A 16,234-nucleotide genomic window follows, 5' to 3' on the forward strand; every position below is an offset into this window, starting at 1 on the left:
ATGTTCCTTGGTATGACCATCTTAAAACAATTCCATATGTTAGCTTAGTAGAACCACCCCCGGCAGCCAAATGTAGTTTGAGCATAGGTGGAATGAATAGGCCTACACTGCTAGCCAGTCAGAACCAAGCGTGATTCCTAGTTGCAGCGGGCCTGTGTTGTATCTGGCCTCAGGGTGGTGGTGTGGTGTGGACTTTGCTTTCACTGGTGGGCTGTGGCCAACCCTAGACACAGGTTAGCCCTGAGGCCTGTCAACTCCCTTAACAAGGCTACAGAGAGGAAGCACGCACACACTTACACTGGCTTTCACAGAGGCCTTTTATAGGGTGAGAGAATTAGTGTGTGTGTGGGCTTGTACTAGTATCCTTGTGGGTTCTGGAAATCCCCATAAGTCCCCACAAGGATAGTAAAACATTTTGCACTTCCCATGAGGACAAAGGCTATTTTAAGCTTAGTGGTAAGGTTTAGGGTTAGAATTACGGTTAGGTTTAGGAGTTAGGGTTAGGGAAAACAGTTCCCCACAAGGATAGTAAAACTGTGTGTGTGTGTGTGTGTGTGTGTGTGTGAAGTGTGTAAGAGGAGAAGCAGGAACACAGACGGTCAAGTACTGTAACGCACCTCAGGCTGGATGGCTTTGAACACTGGAGCATCCATGAGAGTGATCTGACCCTGGAGAAAAAGAGATGAGAGAGAAGAGATAGAGCACGAAGGAGAGAGAGAGGGGAGAGGGAGAATGGGAGGTACAGAGCTGTAATTAGGGCCACAGAATTGGAATGAAGAGTTGACCAGACATCATTGCAGTGCTTCCCAAACTGTATTCAACACTTCCAGAATAACCAGGAGAAATACCATATGTTGGGGAGAGGTAGCATAGCGGTTTAGAGTGTTGGACCAGTAACTGAAAAGTTGCTAGTTCAAATCCCTGAGCCAACAAGAAAAAAAGAAATCTGTCGATCTGCCCTTGAGAAAGGCACTTAAGGGCATTTCTATCGAAAAGGACACGAGCATCAACCTGTGAAGTTCATAAGGACATATCAAATTGGGTGTCAAATGAAAGTTAAGAGACTATATTTTAGGGAAATGAAGGCATAGATACATTTTTCAACCATTTTCCACCTAAAAGAAAATCCATAAGTAAAGACGTTGATTTCTTGATAAACAGATGGAAAAGAGGTATTAGAAAACATCTACCAGAAAAAGTCTTAAACGCTATCAGAAATACATCAAAATACAATAATGTTGACTTAAAGATGCCTGCCAAATAATATCAACACATATTTAGTTGGAGAAATTGTTTATCTTATTTAAGTTTAAGATTGCCTTGCGCCTTTTAATTCCGTTAGCAAAAACCCACATATCTTAAAGATATTTTCTAATTTCTCTCCATCATGAGGGAGGATAATGAAAGTTCACAGAAGTAACAAGTAGTGGTAGACCTACCAATTAGTTATTGATTTTACTGATATCAATTTTGTTTATGAAGTAATAGGTCATTCAAACTCGTAATTCCGTTACCAAATTGGTAATGGAAATACCCAAAAATCTGTAACGGAAATACTGCAACTGAACTGGCTACAAAGGGATATGATAGTAGTCACAATCACAAACCACATTTGGGTCACCTGCTACTGTCCTCCCTTCCACTGACATACTGGTATGTTCAGCTCATAATTGTTTTCTGTTTTCTGTCATCTTTGTCTTTCTGTTGTTTGCTGGTCAAATCAAAAGTGTTACAGTCTGAGTCTGGACAACCCCTCCCTATCTCTGCCTTTGTCTCTCACTATCCACTTAATGTCACCTCTCCCAGCTCTTGACACACCTACCCATGAGGCCCCTCTCTTTACATTTACTGTAACCAGCATCCTCACCCACTGAGCACTGACCGACACCAGACGTCCATGGACGTTGAACAGTAATTGAAATTAGTCGTACAGTACAATACAGTAAAGAAAAGTAAAGTATAATACAGTACAGTATATTGTACTGTACTAAACAAAAATATAAAACGCAACATGTCAAGTGTTGGTGTCACGACTTCCTCCGAAGCTGCCTCCCCATCCTTGTTCGGGCAGGCTTCGGCGTTCGTCGTCACCGGCCTTCTAGCCACTGCCGCTCCATATCTCATCATTCCATTTGTCTTGTCTTGTCAATTACACACACCTGGTTCATATTCCCCTCATTAGTATGTGTTTAAGTGTTCCGTCTGCCCCCTTGTACTTGTGGGTGATTGTTTCATGTGAGATGAGTGTAGCTCGGTGAAGCTACCTGTATGTATTGCGGGGATATATTTTCCCCTGTGTGCCTGTATTTGTTCCAGTGCGCCTGTTTTGCGCACTGGACTGTTGACGCTATCCAGCGTAACTGTGTACTACGGAATAAACTCTGTATTCTGTGATTTACCCTCCTGCGCCTGACTCCTTCAAATCACACTCACAGTTGGTCACATGTTTCATGAGCTGAAATAAAAGATCACAGAAATGTTCCATACGCACAAAAAGCTTATTTCTTTCAAATTTTGTGCAGAAATTCGTTTACATCCCTGTTAGTGAGCATTTCTCCTTTGCCAAGATAATCCATCCACCTGACAGGTGTGGCATATCAAGAAGCTGATTAAACAGCATGATCATTACACAGGTGCACCTTGTGCTGGGGACAATAAAAGGCCACTGAAATGTGCAGTTGTCACAACACAATGCCACAGATGTCTCAAGTTTTGAGGAAGTGTGCAATTGGCATGCTGACTGCAGGAATGTCCACCGGTGCTGTTGCCATTGAACTTAATGTTGATTTCTTTACCATAAGCCACCTCCAACATCGTTTTAGAGAATTTGGCAGTACGGCCAACCGGCCTCACAACCGCAGACCATGTGTAACCACGCCAGCCCAGGACCACCACATCCGGCTTCTTCACCCGTGGGATGGTTGGAGACCAGCCAACCGGACAGCTGATGAAACTGGGTTTTCACAACCGAAGGATTTCAGCACAAAGATGTCAGAAACCGTCTCAGGGAAGCTCATCTGCGTGCTTGTGGTCCTCACCAGGGTCTTGACCTGACTGCAGTTCGGCATCATAACTGACTTCAGTGGGCAAATGCTCACCTTCGATGTCCGCTGGCACACTGGAGAAGTGTGCTCTTCACGGATGAATCCCGGTTTCAACTGTACCGGTCAGATGGCAGGCACTGTGTATGGCGTCGTGTGAGTGAGCCGTTTTCTGATGTCAACATTGTGAGAAGAGTGCCCCATGGTGGAGGTGGGGTTATGGTATGGGCAGTTATAAGCTACGGACAACGAACATAATAGCATTTTATCAATGGCAATTTCAATGAACAGAGATACCAAGATGAGATCCTGAGGCCCATTGTCCTGCCATTCACCTGCCGCCATCACCTAATGTTTCAGCATGATAATGCACTGCCCCATCCATGTCGCAAGGATCTGTACACAATTCATGGAAGCTGAAAATGTCACAATTCCTGGAAGCTGAAAATGTCCCAGTTCTTCCATGGCCTGCATACTCACCAGCCATGCCACCCATTGAGCATGTTTGGGATGCTCTGGATCGACGCGTACGACAACGTGTTCCAGTTCCCGCCAATATCCAGCAACTTCGCACAGCCATTGAAGAGGAGTGGGACAACATTCTACAGGTATAGATAATTTTCTAATACAAATGTTGTGAAATGATAAAGGTAAAACATAGTAAACATTATTGATACTTTGTAATCCAGATGCATGCCTGAATAGTGAATATAGTCAATGCAGTGTGTAACTGTTCTTTAATGTGTGTATGAATATTATTTTTTAATAAAGTGTCTGAGTCACGCCACCAATATAATAGGATAAGAGACAGACGCCCCACCTAGAGAAGCGCACATAGCCCTTGTAAGAAAACTGTGTGTGGTACTTGGACTTTGGAAGATGGTGGTGGCGTGACACCGAAATATGTTAATCATGTACATTTAAGGGAGTAACTGTGTAGGTTGTATAAACATGACTATGCACTGATTCTGTGTAAAAGGAGAGCTCAGAGTCAGGGCAGACAGTTGCTCCATGGACCAGCTCGGTTTTGTTGCGCTATAATAAAGTATATTTTTGAATTCACAAGCTCCGTTTTTTTGAGATATACTTTTGAGTTAAATATTTCTACCACATAAATGGCGAGCTTGCAAGGAGTGACAAACAGGGACCAAAGACGGTGAATACCTGCGACTGTGAACGGCTTGGACGGACTACACAAACAAAGTGGCCACTGAAAAAAGGTAAGCAAAGTTCTTACTTAATAGTATAAAGTTTGTGTGGGTCGCGCCGGGGCCCGACCTCAGTTGCAGTACACCAAGTAGGTCTCTCCAAATTTAAGAACTAGAAAACCAGAAACTGGGAGCTTTTGAATTCAAAATGCATGCTAAAATGATAAAGGGATAAAAAGCCTTGAGGGTTGCAATACATAGAAAATAGTTTAAGTAAGAGTAGATCTGCTCGGTCCGGGCAGGTGGGTGGTTTGCTTGGGTCGTTATGGTTCATTCAGTTGTGGTAGGGTTGGGTGTTTTATCTGTCTCGTTCATGTTGCTCATCTGGTCGGTTTGATCAATCCGCTTGATTCGATTGTTTTGTCTGACTTGTTTTGTACTCATCGAGGTCACTCGGTTGTTCGTCTGAACCGCTTGTTCAAATCGTTTGATTCATTTGTTCGTCCTGCTGGTCATTCTGTCTGATTCATTGTGAATCATCCAGTTGTGATCGAGTTGGATATATATAGTTATCGAGTCTCATTCAGGTTGCTCATCTGGACAGTCTGATCAATCTGTTTGATTCGATAACTAAATTTGTGCATTCAATCATCGAGGTCACTCGGTTGTTCAGCTGAGGCATTTGTTAAATTCGATCGATTCATTTGATTAATCCTGCTGATCCTTCTGTCTGGGTCGCCTCAGTGTGAGCGGCTGTCCATCGGTTTGAGCGATCAGAAAATAAATAAGAAGTCCCGCGAATACCGCTCTAGGCGTGTCGAGGAAGTGAATTGCTTAGAGGTCTGCATAGGTGGGCAAAAACCCTGTATAATACCGCTTTTCTTGTGTTGAGGAAGTGAATCAGGAAAGGGGCTGAATTTACAGGTCGCTTTGGAAAGCGTATGGTATATCACTAGAATAACTACATTAGGTAGGCAGAAGTCCTGTGAATACCACTCTAAATGTGTTGAGGAAGTGAATCAGGAAAGGGGCTGAATTTACAGGTCGCTTAGAAAAGCGTATGGAAGAGTGACAGTTCAAGTGAGTGTGAAAATAATTCTGATCTGGTGGGGAAAGGTTGGCGCACCTCTTCTGGGCCGTTGATTGAGTGTAACCTGGTAGAGAGGACGCACCCGGTCTGCACCAGGGGTAAAAGTGTGAATGCATGTGTGATTGAAATACTAAAAAATAGAGAGTGAACGGTGTGTGAATGCCCATTAAAGTACTAGGGGTAGAAACACACATACAGTTAAGTGGTTTGAAGTTAAGAAAAACACAAGCAAAGGAACGATTCATGAAGTGTTCCACACAAAAGAAAAGTGGACATCTGGAAAGATAAGAGAAAAACCGAACATATATTTATGACAACTAGATATTCAGTAGTTGGGAAATAGGAGAAATACGCAAAGGAAATATTCATGAGGTGTTCCACACAAAAGAAACATGGAAATCAGGAGATATAAGAAATAACCAAACACACATTTATAAGGGTAGTCTGCAACCAAGAAGTAAGGGAGGAAAGAGTGCAGAATAGGATAAAAATATGAGGGGCAATATCCAATCTTAATAAAAGGCACCCAGGCACATTATGTTCCATGGGGATCGCAGGACCTGGAAGGATTGGTTGTCCGCCTGCCAGATTTGCATGATGGGGCAGGAAAATGGATAAGAACCTTTGAGGAGCAAACCATGGGGAAACTGCTGGCTGTGGGGGATCTGAAGGCACTGTTGGCAAGGGTGGTAGGAAAGGCAAAAATTGAGGATGTAGTGAGGAACAGTAACCTTGAGAGAGAAGTGAGTGACCCGCAAGGAGACGGGATGGATTTTGACTCACAACGCCCTGAAGTCTGGCGAGCACTGAGACTGGAATATCCGGCGAGAATTGACCAAGTCACTAAAAGGGGGAACACTGGGGGAAACGGAGAATCCAGCTGCCTACCTACACGAACAGATGAAACAATGGAGACTGGAAACAGAACGAGACCCAGAAGGGGACCCACTAATGACAACACTGTTCCGAAACCCACTGAAAAGCAGGCTGGAGGATGTGGTAGGACTAACCTCAAAGTCACACAAATAATTCTGTGACCATGTGATACATGCAGAAGAAAAACACAGAAAGGATGAACAGAGACTCACAGAACAGGGGAGAGACATTCAGAGAAAGCTGAATCAACTCCAACTGGAAGAACTGACAGGCAGAGGGAAGAAGAAAATCCAGGCTCCAGTAACAGCACCTATGACTGAGACAGGAACGGTGGCTGCAGTCTCCTCCGGAGGGCCACAACTGCTTCCCGCGCCACAGGCCCAAGTGCAACCCACACCACCAGTAGTGAATGTATATGCACAACAACCCCAGCAATGGAATAATAACAATAGACAACAAAAACCTCTGCAAAACAATCAAAAAGGAGGAAACCGGGGCCCACAACGGCCACCTAGAACCTGCTGGGGATGCCAACAGCCAGGGCATACCAGACGAAACTGCCCCACAAACCCCTGGCAACAACAGGGGAACAGAAACCAAAGTAATTGGAAACAAACTGGCGGCTGGCAACAAAATCAGAATCAATTCCAAGGTCCTGTGAACCCATGGGCGGGGCCCAATCAGGGGTACTAGGGGTGCCCAGAGAATCCTACAGGGGAGGGTCAGTTTCCAGTGTTAACTACGTGAGCTGATCAAGAACCTATGCTGCAGGTTCAAATAGAAAATAGAGGCACACCCATGATGATAGATACTGGAGCCACTTACACTTGTGTAAGTCCAAATTATGCCTCTCACCTCCCCATGTCTGGCAAATACACCAAAACTGTAGGATTCTTGGGACAAACACAGTTAATTCCAATAACAGCTCCAGTTCGCCTGACAGTGGATGACTAATCCGCAACACTCCCTATACTCGTATCAGAACACACCCCTGTCAACTTATTAGGAAGAGATGCCCTATGCAAAATGGGTATACAAATTCGGTATTCCTCTGAAGGGGTAATTATAGATAAGCAGGGTTATACTTACAAATGGTAATGACACAGGGCACAGCAAATGTATATTGGTTAGGGGGCATTGAGACAGAAGTAGATAAGACAGTCAAGAAGTGGGGTAGGTTTATTCAGGCTCAGACACCAGTAGCAGATAGAGGAAAATCAGAATATCATTGCACAATGCAATACGATCCCTATCGTGATGATCTTTTAGAACAGTTGTGGTTGTTAAACACAAATGGGATATCAGTACCAATTATGTCTCAGTACAAAGTCATTGGAAAACAGGGAGCAGCAATGGAGGTAACAGACAGGGACGGCTCAGACTTAGTGGCAAAACGGTATAATGTTTCTGGTGCTGCCCCACACATTACTTTACTAGTAAACAAGGGAATGGAGGCCAAGGATTCAGTTTTCTCTGATGGAACACCCATACAACACCACGAGCAGATTGTAACATTTATGACGACGTTAATGTACCCCACAAAACTGGCGATAATAAAGTATCAGGCGCATAAGAAAGGAAATGGGCTTGTAATCAAAGGAAACAATGCGGCTGATGAAGCTGTCAAAAAGGCATCTAAATAAACCATCCCAGTGTTAACGGCACCAATGGTCATTTTTGAATCTATACCACAACCAGACAACATAATTAGGATGCAGGAAAGAGCAGGACTTTATGAACAAACAATGTGGCACCAAAGGGGGGCCACCAAAGGAGGTCTCATGAAGGAACCATAGTAGCGCTCATTTTGTTGCTCAATCTACTGATAACTGATGCGCATGGTTTTGACCATTGCGCAAGGGGGGGAAGTGATAAGGAAAATTTAAAAAACAGGGATACTCACCATATCTACAGGCAACGGTAGATGAGGCATTAACAAAATGTGAGGTGTGCGCACAAAACAATATACGAAAAGGAATAACTACGCCTATAGGTCACATACCAGTTCCAGAAGGACCATTTCGACACCTAGTCATGGACTACGTACAGTTGAAGTCGGAAGTTTACATACACTTAGGTTGGAGTCATTAAAACTCGTTTCCAACCACTCCACAAATTTCTTGTTAACATACTATAGTTTTGGCAAGGCGGTTAGGACATCTACTTTGTGCATGACACGTAATTTCTCCAACAATTGTTTACAGACAGATTATTTCACTTAGAATTCAATGTATCACAATTCCAGTGGGTCAGAAGTTTACATACACTAAGTTGACTGTGCCTTTAAACAGCTTAGAAAATTCCAGAAAATTATGTCATGGCTTTAGAAGCTTCTGATAGGCTAATTTACATCATTTGAGTCAATTGGAGGTGTACCTGTGGATGTATTTCAAGGCCTACCTTCAAACTCAGTGCCTCTTTGCTTGACATCATGGGAAAATCAAAAGAAATCAGCCAAGACCTCAGAAAAAAATTTGTAAACCTCCACAAGACAGGTTCATCCTTGGGAGCAATTTCCAAACGCCTGAAGGTACCACGTTCATCTGTACAAACAATAGTATGCAAGTATAAACACCATGGGACCACGCAGCCGTCATACCGCTCAGGAAGGAGACACATTCTGTCTCCTAGAGATGAACGTACTTTGGTGCGAAAAGTGCTATTCAATCCCAGAACAACAGCAAAGGACCTTGTGAAGATGCTGGAGGAAACCGGTACAAAAGTATCTACAGTGGGGAAAAAAGTATTTAGTCAGCCACCAATTGTGCAAGTTCTCCCACTTAAAAAGATGAGAGAGGCCTGTAATTTTCATCATAGGTACACGTCAACTATGACAGACAAAATGAGGGAAAAAAATCCAGAAAATCACATTGTAGGATTTTTAATGAATTTATTTGCAAATTATGGTGGAAAATAAGTATTTGGTCAATAACAAAAGTTTCTCAATACTTTGTTATATACCCTTTGTTGGCAATGACACAGGTCAAACGTTTTCTGTAAGTCTTCACAAGGTTTTCACACACTGTTGCTGGTATTTTGGCCCATTCCTCCATGCAGATCTGCTCTAGAGCAGTGATGTTTTGGGGCTGTCGCTGGGCAACACGGACTTTCAACTCCCTCCAAAGATTTTCTATGGGGTTGAGATCTGGAGACTGGCTAGGCCACTCCAGGACCTTTGAAATGCTTCTTACGAAGCCACTCCTTCGTTGCCCGGGCGGTGTGTTTGGGATCATTGTCATGCTGAAAGACCCAGCCACGTTTCATCTTCAATGCCCTTGCTGATGGAAGAAGGTTTTCACTCAAAATCTCACGATACACGGCCCCATTCATTCTTTCCTTTACACGGATCAGTCGTCCTGGTCCCTTTGCAGAAAAACAGCCCCAAAGCATGATGTTTCCACCCCCATGCTTCACAGTAGGTATGGTGTTCTTTTAGATGCAACTCAGCATTCTTTGTCCTCCAAACACGACGAGTTGAGTTTTTACCAAAAAGTTCTATTTTGGTTTCATCTGACCATATGACATTCTCCTAATCCTCTACTGGAACATCCAAATGCACTCTAGCAAACTTCAGACGGGCCTGGACATGTACTGGCTTAAGCAGGGGGACACGTCTGGCATTGCAGGATTTGAGTCCCTGGCGGCGTAGTGTGTTACTGATGGTAGGCTTTGTTACTTTGGTCCCAGCTCTCTGCAGGTCATTCACTAGGTCCCCCCGTGTGGTTCTGGGATTTTTGCTCACCGTTCTTGTGATAATTTTGACCCCACGGGGTGAGATCTTGCGTGGAGCCCCAGATCGAGGGAGATTATCAGTGGTCTTGTATGTCTTCCATTTCCTAATAATTGCTCCCACAGTTGATTTCTTCAAACCAAGCTGCTTACCTATTGCAGATTCAGTCTTCCCAGCCTGGTGCAGGTCTACAATTGTGTTTCTGGTGTCCTTTGACAGCTCTTTGGTCTTGGCCATAGTGGAGTTTGGAGTGTGACTGTTTGAGGTTGTGGACAGGTGTCTTTTATACTGATAACAAGTTCAAACAGGTGCCATTAATACAGGTAACGAGTGGAGGACAGAGGAGCCTCTTAAAGAAGAAGTTACAGGTCTGTGAGAGCCAGAAATCTTGCTTGTTTGTAGGTGACCAAATACTTATTTTCCACCATAATTTGCAAATAAATTTATTAAAAATCCTACAATGTGATTTTCTGGATTTTCTTTTCTCAATTTGTCTGTCATAGTTGACGTGTACCTATGATGAAAATTACAGGCCTCTCTCATCTTTTTAAGTGGGAGAACTTGCACAATTGGTGGCTGACTAAATACTTTTTCCCCCACTGTATATCCACAGTAAAACGAGTCCTATATCAACATAACCTGAAAGCCAGACTACGGTTTGCAACTGCACATGGGGACAAAGATCGTACTTTTTGGAGAATTGTCCTCTGGTCTGATGAAACAAAAATAGAACTGTTTGGCCATAATGACCATCGTTATGTTTGGAGGAAAAAGGGGGTTGCTTGCAAGCCGAAGAACACCATCCCAACCGTGAAGCACGTGGGTGGCAGCATCTTGCTGTGGGTGTGCTTTGCTGCAGGAGGGAATGGTGCACTTCACAAAATAGATGGCATCATGAGTGGCGCAGTGGTCTAAGGCACTGCATTGCAGTGCTAGCTGTGCCACTACAGATCCTGGTTCGAATCCAGGCTCTGTCGTAATTGGCCCAGCGTCGTCCAGGGTAGGGGAGGGAATGGCCGGCAGGGATGTAGCTCAGTTGGTAGAGCATGGCATTTGCAACGCCAGGGTTGTAGGCTCGATTCCCACGGGGGGGGCAGTATGAAAAAATAATGTATGCACTAACTAACTGTAAGTCGCTCTGGATAAGAGCGTCTGCTAAATGACTAAAAATGTAAATGTAAAAATGAAGGAAAATGATGTGGATATATTGAAGCAACATCTCAAGACATCAGTCAGGAAGTTAATGCTTGGTCGCAAATGGGTCTTCCAAATGGACAATGACCCCAAGCATACTTCCAAAGTTGTGGCAAAATGGCTTTAAGAACAACAAAGTCAAGGTATTAGAGTGGCCATCACAAAGCCCTGACCTCATCCTATAGAAAATGTGTGGGCAGAACTGAAAAAGTGTGTGCGAGCAAGGAGGCCTACAAACCTGACTCAGTTACACCAGCTCTGTCAGGAGGAATGGGCCAAAATTCACCCAACTTATTGTTGGAAGCTACCCAAAACGTTTGACCCAAGTTAAACAATTTAAAGGTAATGCTACCAAATACTAATTGAGTGTATGTAAACTTCTGACCCACTGGGAATGTGATGAAAGAAATAAAAGCTGAAATAAATCAATCATTCTCTCTACTATTATTACTTAAAATAAAGTGGTGATCCTAACTGACCTAAAACAGGGAATTTGTACTAGGATTAAAAGTCAGGAATTGTGAAAAACTGAGTTTAAATGTAGTTGGCTAAGGTGTAACTTCCGACTTCAACTGTAGATATGATTTTAAAAAAGGTGAATGGCAGAAGATACAGTGAGGGAAAAACGTATTTGATCCCCTGCTGATTTTGTATGTTTGCCCACTGACAAATAAATGATCAGTCTATAATTTTAATGGTAGGTTTATTTGAACAGTGAGAGACAGAATAACAACTAAAAAATCCAGAAAAACACATGTAAAAAAAAATATGAATTGATTTGCATTTTAATGAGGGAAATAAGTATTTGACACCTCTGCAAAACATGACTTAGAACCCTTATTGGAAATCACAGAGGTCAGACGTTTCTTGTAGGTGGCCACCAGGTTTGCACACATCTCAGGAGGGATTTTGTCCCACTCCTCTTTGCAGATCTTCTCCAAGTCATTAAGGTTTCGAGGCTGACGTTTGGCAACTCAAGCCTTCAGCTCCCTCCACAGATTTTCTATGGGATTAAGGTCTGGAGACTGGCTAGGCCACTCCAGGACCGTAATGTGCTTCTTCTTGAGCCACTCCTTTGTTGCCTTGGCCGTGTGTTTTGGGTCATTGTCATGCTGGAATACCCATCCACAACCCATTTTCAATGCCCTGGCTGAGGGAAGGAGGTTCTCACCCAAGATTTGACGTTACATGGCGCCGTCCATCGTCCCTTTGATGCGGTGAAGTTGTCCTGTCCCCTTAGCAGAAAAACAACCCCAAAGCATAATGTTTCCACCTCCATGTTTGACGGTGGGGATGGTGTTCTTGAGGTCATAGGCAGCATTCCTCCTCCTCCAAACACGGCGAGTTGAGTTGATGCCAAAGAGCTCGATTTTGGTCTCATCTGACCACAACACTCTCACCCAGTTCTCCTCTGAATCATTCAGATGTTCATTGGCAAACTTCAGACGGGCATGTATATGTGCTTTCTTGAGCAGGGGGACCTTGCGGGCGCTGCAGGATTTCAGTCCTTCACGGCGTAGTGTGTTACCAATTGTTTTCTTGGTGACTATGGTCCCAGCTGCCTTGAGATCATTGACAAGATCCTCCCGTTTAGTTCTGGGCTGATTCCTCACCGTTCTCATGATCATTGCAACTCCACGAGGTGAGATCTTGCATGGAGCCCCAGGCAGAGGGAGATTGACAGTTCTTTTGTGTTTCTTCCATTTGCGAATAATCGCACCAACTGTTGTCACCTTCTCATCAAGCTGCTTGGCGATGGTCTTGTAGCCCATTCCAGCCTTGTGTAAGTCTACAATCTTGTCCCTGACATCCTTGGAGAGCTCTTTGGTCTTGGCCATGGTGGAGAGTTTGGAATCTGATTGATTGATTGCTTCTGTGGACAGGTGACTTTTATACAGGTAACAAGCTGAGATTAGGAGCACTCCCTTTAAAAAATGCAAATCAATTTATAACATTTTTGACATACGTTTTACTGGATTTTTTTGTTGTTATTCTGTCTCTCACTGTTCAAATAAACCTACCATTAAAATTATAGACTGATCATTTCTTTGTCAGTGGGCAAACGTACAAAATCAGCAGGGGATCAAATACTTTTTTCCCCTCACTGTACATGCTAGTGATCATAGATAGATTTAGCAGATGGGTAGAGGCGGTACCGTCAGCAGATCTAGGATCAGGGACAGTAATCACATTTCTAACCAGAGGGGTAATACCCAGATTTGGAATACCGACAGAAATCAGTTCAGACAATGGATCAGCATTTATTCAGAAAACGGTGAAGCAAGTACTATAGCAGTTAAAGATTAAGCAGAGACTAGGGTGTGCATATCAACCACAGTCGCAAGAAATTGTTGAGAATAATGGAACCCTCAAGGCTAAATTGAATGAAATCTGTACCAGTGCAAAGCTCAATTGGGTGGATGCACTACCACTAGCTTTAATGAGTTATCACATGCAAACTAACAGAAATACACACCTTACCTCGCATGAAATGCTTACGGGTCGACCCATGCCAGTGCCAGTTCTGAGAGGGCCCTACAAGGGACCCTCATTGGAACAATTAGAGATGTAGCTTAAAGCATATGTAAGACAACTAACTGCTATACATAAGGTGATCTATCTCCAGGAAAAAAGGCGAGAACCGGAACCCAGACCAGAGGAGCCAGGACCGGTGATCCCAGGAGACCAAGTCTACATCCGAGTGTTCCGCAGAAAGTGGAACGAGCCCAGGAGAGAAGGACCATACACAGTGATTCGAGCGACGCCCACGGCGATACAGGTGTAAGGAAGTACAACGTGGTACCATCTGAATCACTGCACCAGGGTCTCGAAGGGAACTGGCCTGCCACCGGCGAGCCATGAGTAAGCTGAGGATGTCAAGGCACCAGGCGGAGTCCAAGAAGAAGAAGCAAGTACGAGCCTCAGCACCAACATCGAAGGCCAGCAGGCACTCCCTCCTGAAAATCCGGAGTCAGGAGATGGGACCTGATGATGTGGGGAATACTTCTGATAGGATACCTGCTATGTCAGATGCCCCAAGCACATGCGATCACCCAGGCAATGGAGGGACAACAGGAGATGGAGGGGAGAGTGACTTCCCCGCCATTGAAGAAAGTGACTCCTCTGCCATTGAGGAGAGTGACTTCCCTACGATTGACTTCTCTGCCCTCTTATGGTCCCCAACAACTGAAAAGCTGTGGAATTACTCTAACACTAATAGCAGTTAACCTAGGAAAGATGGCAGTGAGCCTGCCCACAACTATAAAGTATTCTAGAGATAGCCTTACTGAACCAGGAAGAGTATCTGTTGTGAACAGAGACCAAATTGTACACAGGCTGGCCTAGACTAGGCAGATGTCAGATAGAAGGATATGCACTGTTTAAAATAAAATGCAAAAAAATCATTGGGTGGAAGTTAAGCCAAAAATAAATAAAAATTGAAAACCTGTAGGGAATAGATATGCAAAAATAATGGATATAAAACAAGCCAAACATCTTATGATCTCACCAGTACTTAAGGAATTGGCCCCTGAAGCTAGAATAAAAAATAATAAAAAAGCAGGTACCATTGGAAACAGCTCGAACTAGTATTTTTATTCCAGCACAAGAAATGACAGGTACAGAAACTCAAAGATCCTTTTCAATACGGAGGATCAAACCTCTGCCAGAACTATCACTTTGTGGGTGGGCTAATCATCAAACAATAGGAGAAGCAATATGGGATGAAGATGGCTGTAAAATAGAAATTAACAAAAAAGACACCACTTGGGAAATTACCGTAGAGGAATTGACACAAGAAAACGATGCACGTTTTGGAAATAGTTAGCACTAAATGGTCAGAAGGGAATAATATAACAACGATTGATATTACTCATATTCCCACATGTCAATCTAGACAGGAAGGAGAAATAGGGACAGCTAATGTAACTATGGCAATCACCCAAGGACCGTCAATTATTGTAACACCTAAACCAATAAAGACAGAATTAGAAACAACAGAATCAACTGGGTTCTTTCAAAATGTATGGGAGTCTTTGACTAATTGGGGAAAACAGGAAAATAAACAAATCTAGCTCAGCCCCAGCAGTAATACCGGAAATAATGAAAGCACCAACAAAACTAAGGAGACTATGGGAGGGAGCATTACAAAATGATTGGTACAGATGGGCACAGTATTCAGCTAAAATAATTAATAAGAAAACAAATTGTCTAGTATGCGCCCCCTCCCCATTAAAGGAACTGATAGTAATACCAAGTCCACATAGCCACAGGGACCGTGCTGACTTTAAACAAACATTCTGTCACCTCAAAAGATCAGAGAGACCCTATTGCCCTGCAGAACGCTTATCCTTCTTAGGAAGTCCTGACTACCACAAATACTATACTCAAGCAGGATTGGGGGAGTGGTGTAAAAAATTTGATGTCAGAATAGAACCAAGAAAAATGGAAACACCAGAGAAATATCAAATAGATTATGAGCAGAAGTATGAATGCTACAACAAAACAAACGGGGAACATGATTTGGGAAAATGTATGGGTGAGACCACATGGCACTTATATAGCGATATCTCCTGGAATGCAGACACCCCTCAAAGAGCAAACTATCAGGTGGCAGGGTCAAGCACTGTAGTGATAGTGACTAATGGAGGGCCTTGGTGACCCTGGGGAATGCGAGAAGCAGACACTATCACTGCCACTGATCTCTCCTTATGAGGAGCAATCGGTAGCAGTGGCAGATTTATTTTGGGTATGTGGAGAACAAAGAATTAGAGCCACTTTGAGAGGATGGATGGGAATATGTGCTAGAGCACAAATGCTTCAGGAAGTTATTATATCAGAATGGGAGGTAGCAAAAACAACAAACCAGGACGCACAGAATAATAATAAAAGGGTAAAAAGAGCGTATGAACATGACCCCAATGTATATTTGGATTCAATAGGTCAGCCTAGAGGAATTCCAAATGAATACAAGGCAAGAGATTAAATTAAAGCAGGATTTGAATCAATATTCGTCTGGATATCACCCAACATAAACCTAAAATGGATCAATTATATTTACTATAATCAACAGAGGTTCATTAATTACACAGACTCTGCGTTAACAGCTCTGGGAGAGCAAGTACAGACTACAAGTAGAATTACATGGCAGAATAGG

At 43.4% G+C, this 16,234-nt stretch overlaps 1 protein-coding gene across 4 annotated transcripts in view; it reads right to left on the minus strand.

Moving 5' to 3' along the window:
* Positions 1-16,234, minus strand: part of ralgps2 (Ral GEF with PH domain and SH3 binding motif 2) — a 149,997-nt gene that overhangs the window by 86,629 nt on the left and 47,134 nt on the right. For all 4 annotated transcript variants that reach the window (XM_041839203.2, XM_041839202.2, XM_045205487.1 and 1 more), the window contains one exon: positions 618-668. In XM_041839203.2, coding sequence (XP_041695137.1) covers positions 618-668 — 51 coding nt within the window. The remainder of the gene's footprint in view (positions 1-617; positions 669-16,234) is intronic.

The sequence above is a fragment of the Coregonus clupeaformis genome, chromosome 20 (genome assembly GCF_020615455.1).
Source record: "Coregonus clupeaformis isolate EN_2021a chromosome 20, ASM2061545v1, whole genome shotgun sequence".
Lineage (NCBI taxonomy): Eukaryota > Metazoa > Chordata > Actinopteri > Salmoniformes > Salmonidae > Coregonus > Coregonus clupeaformis.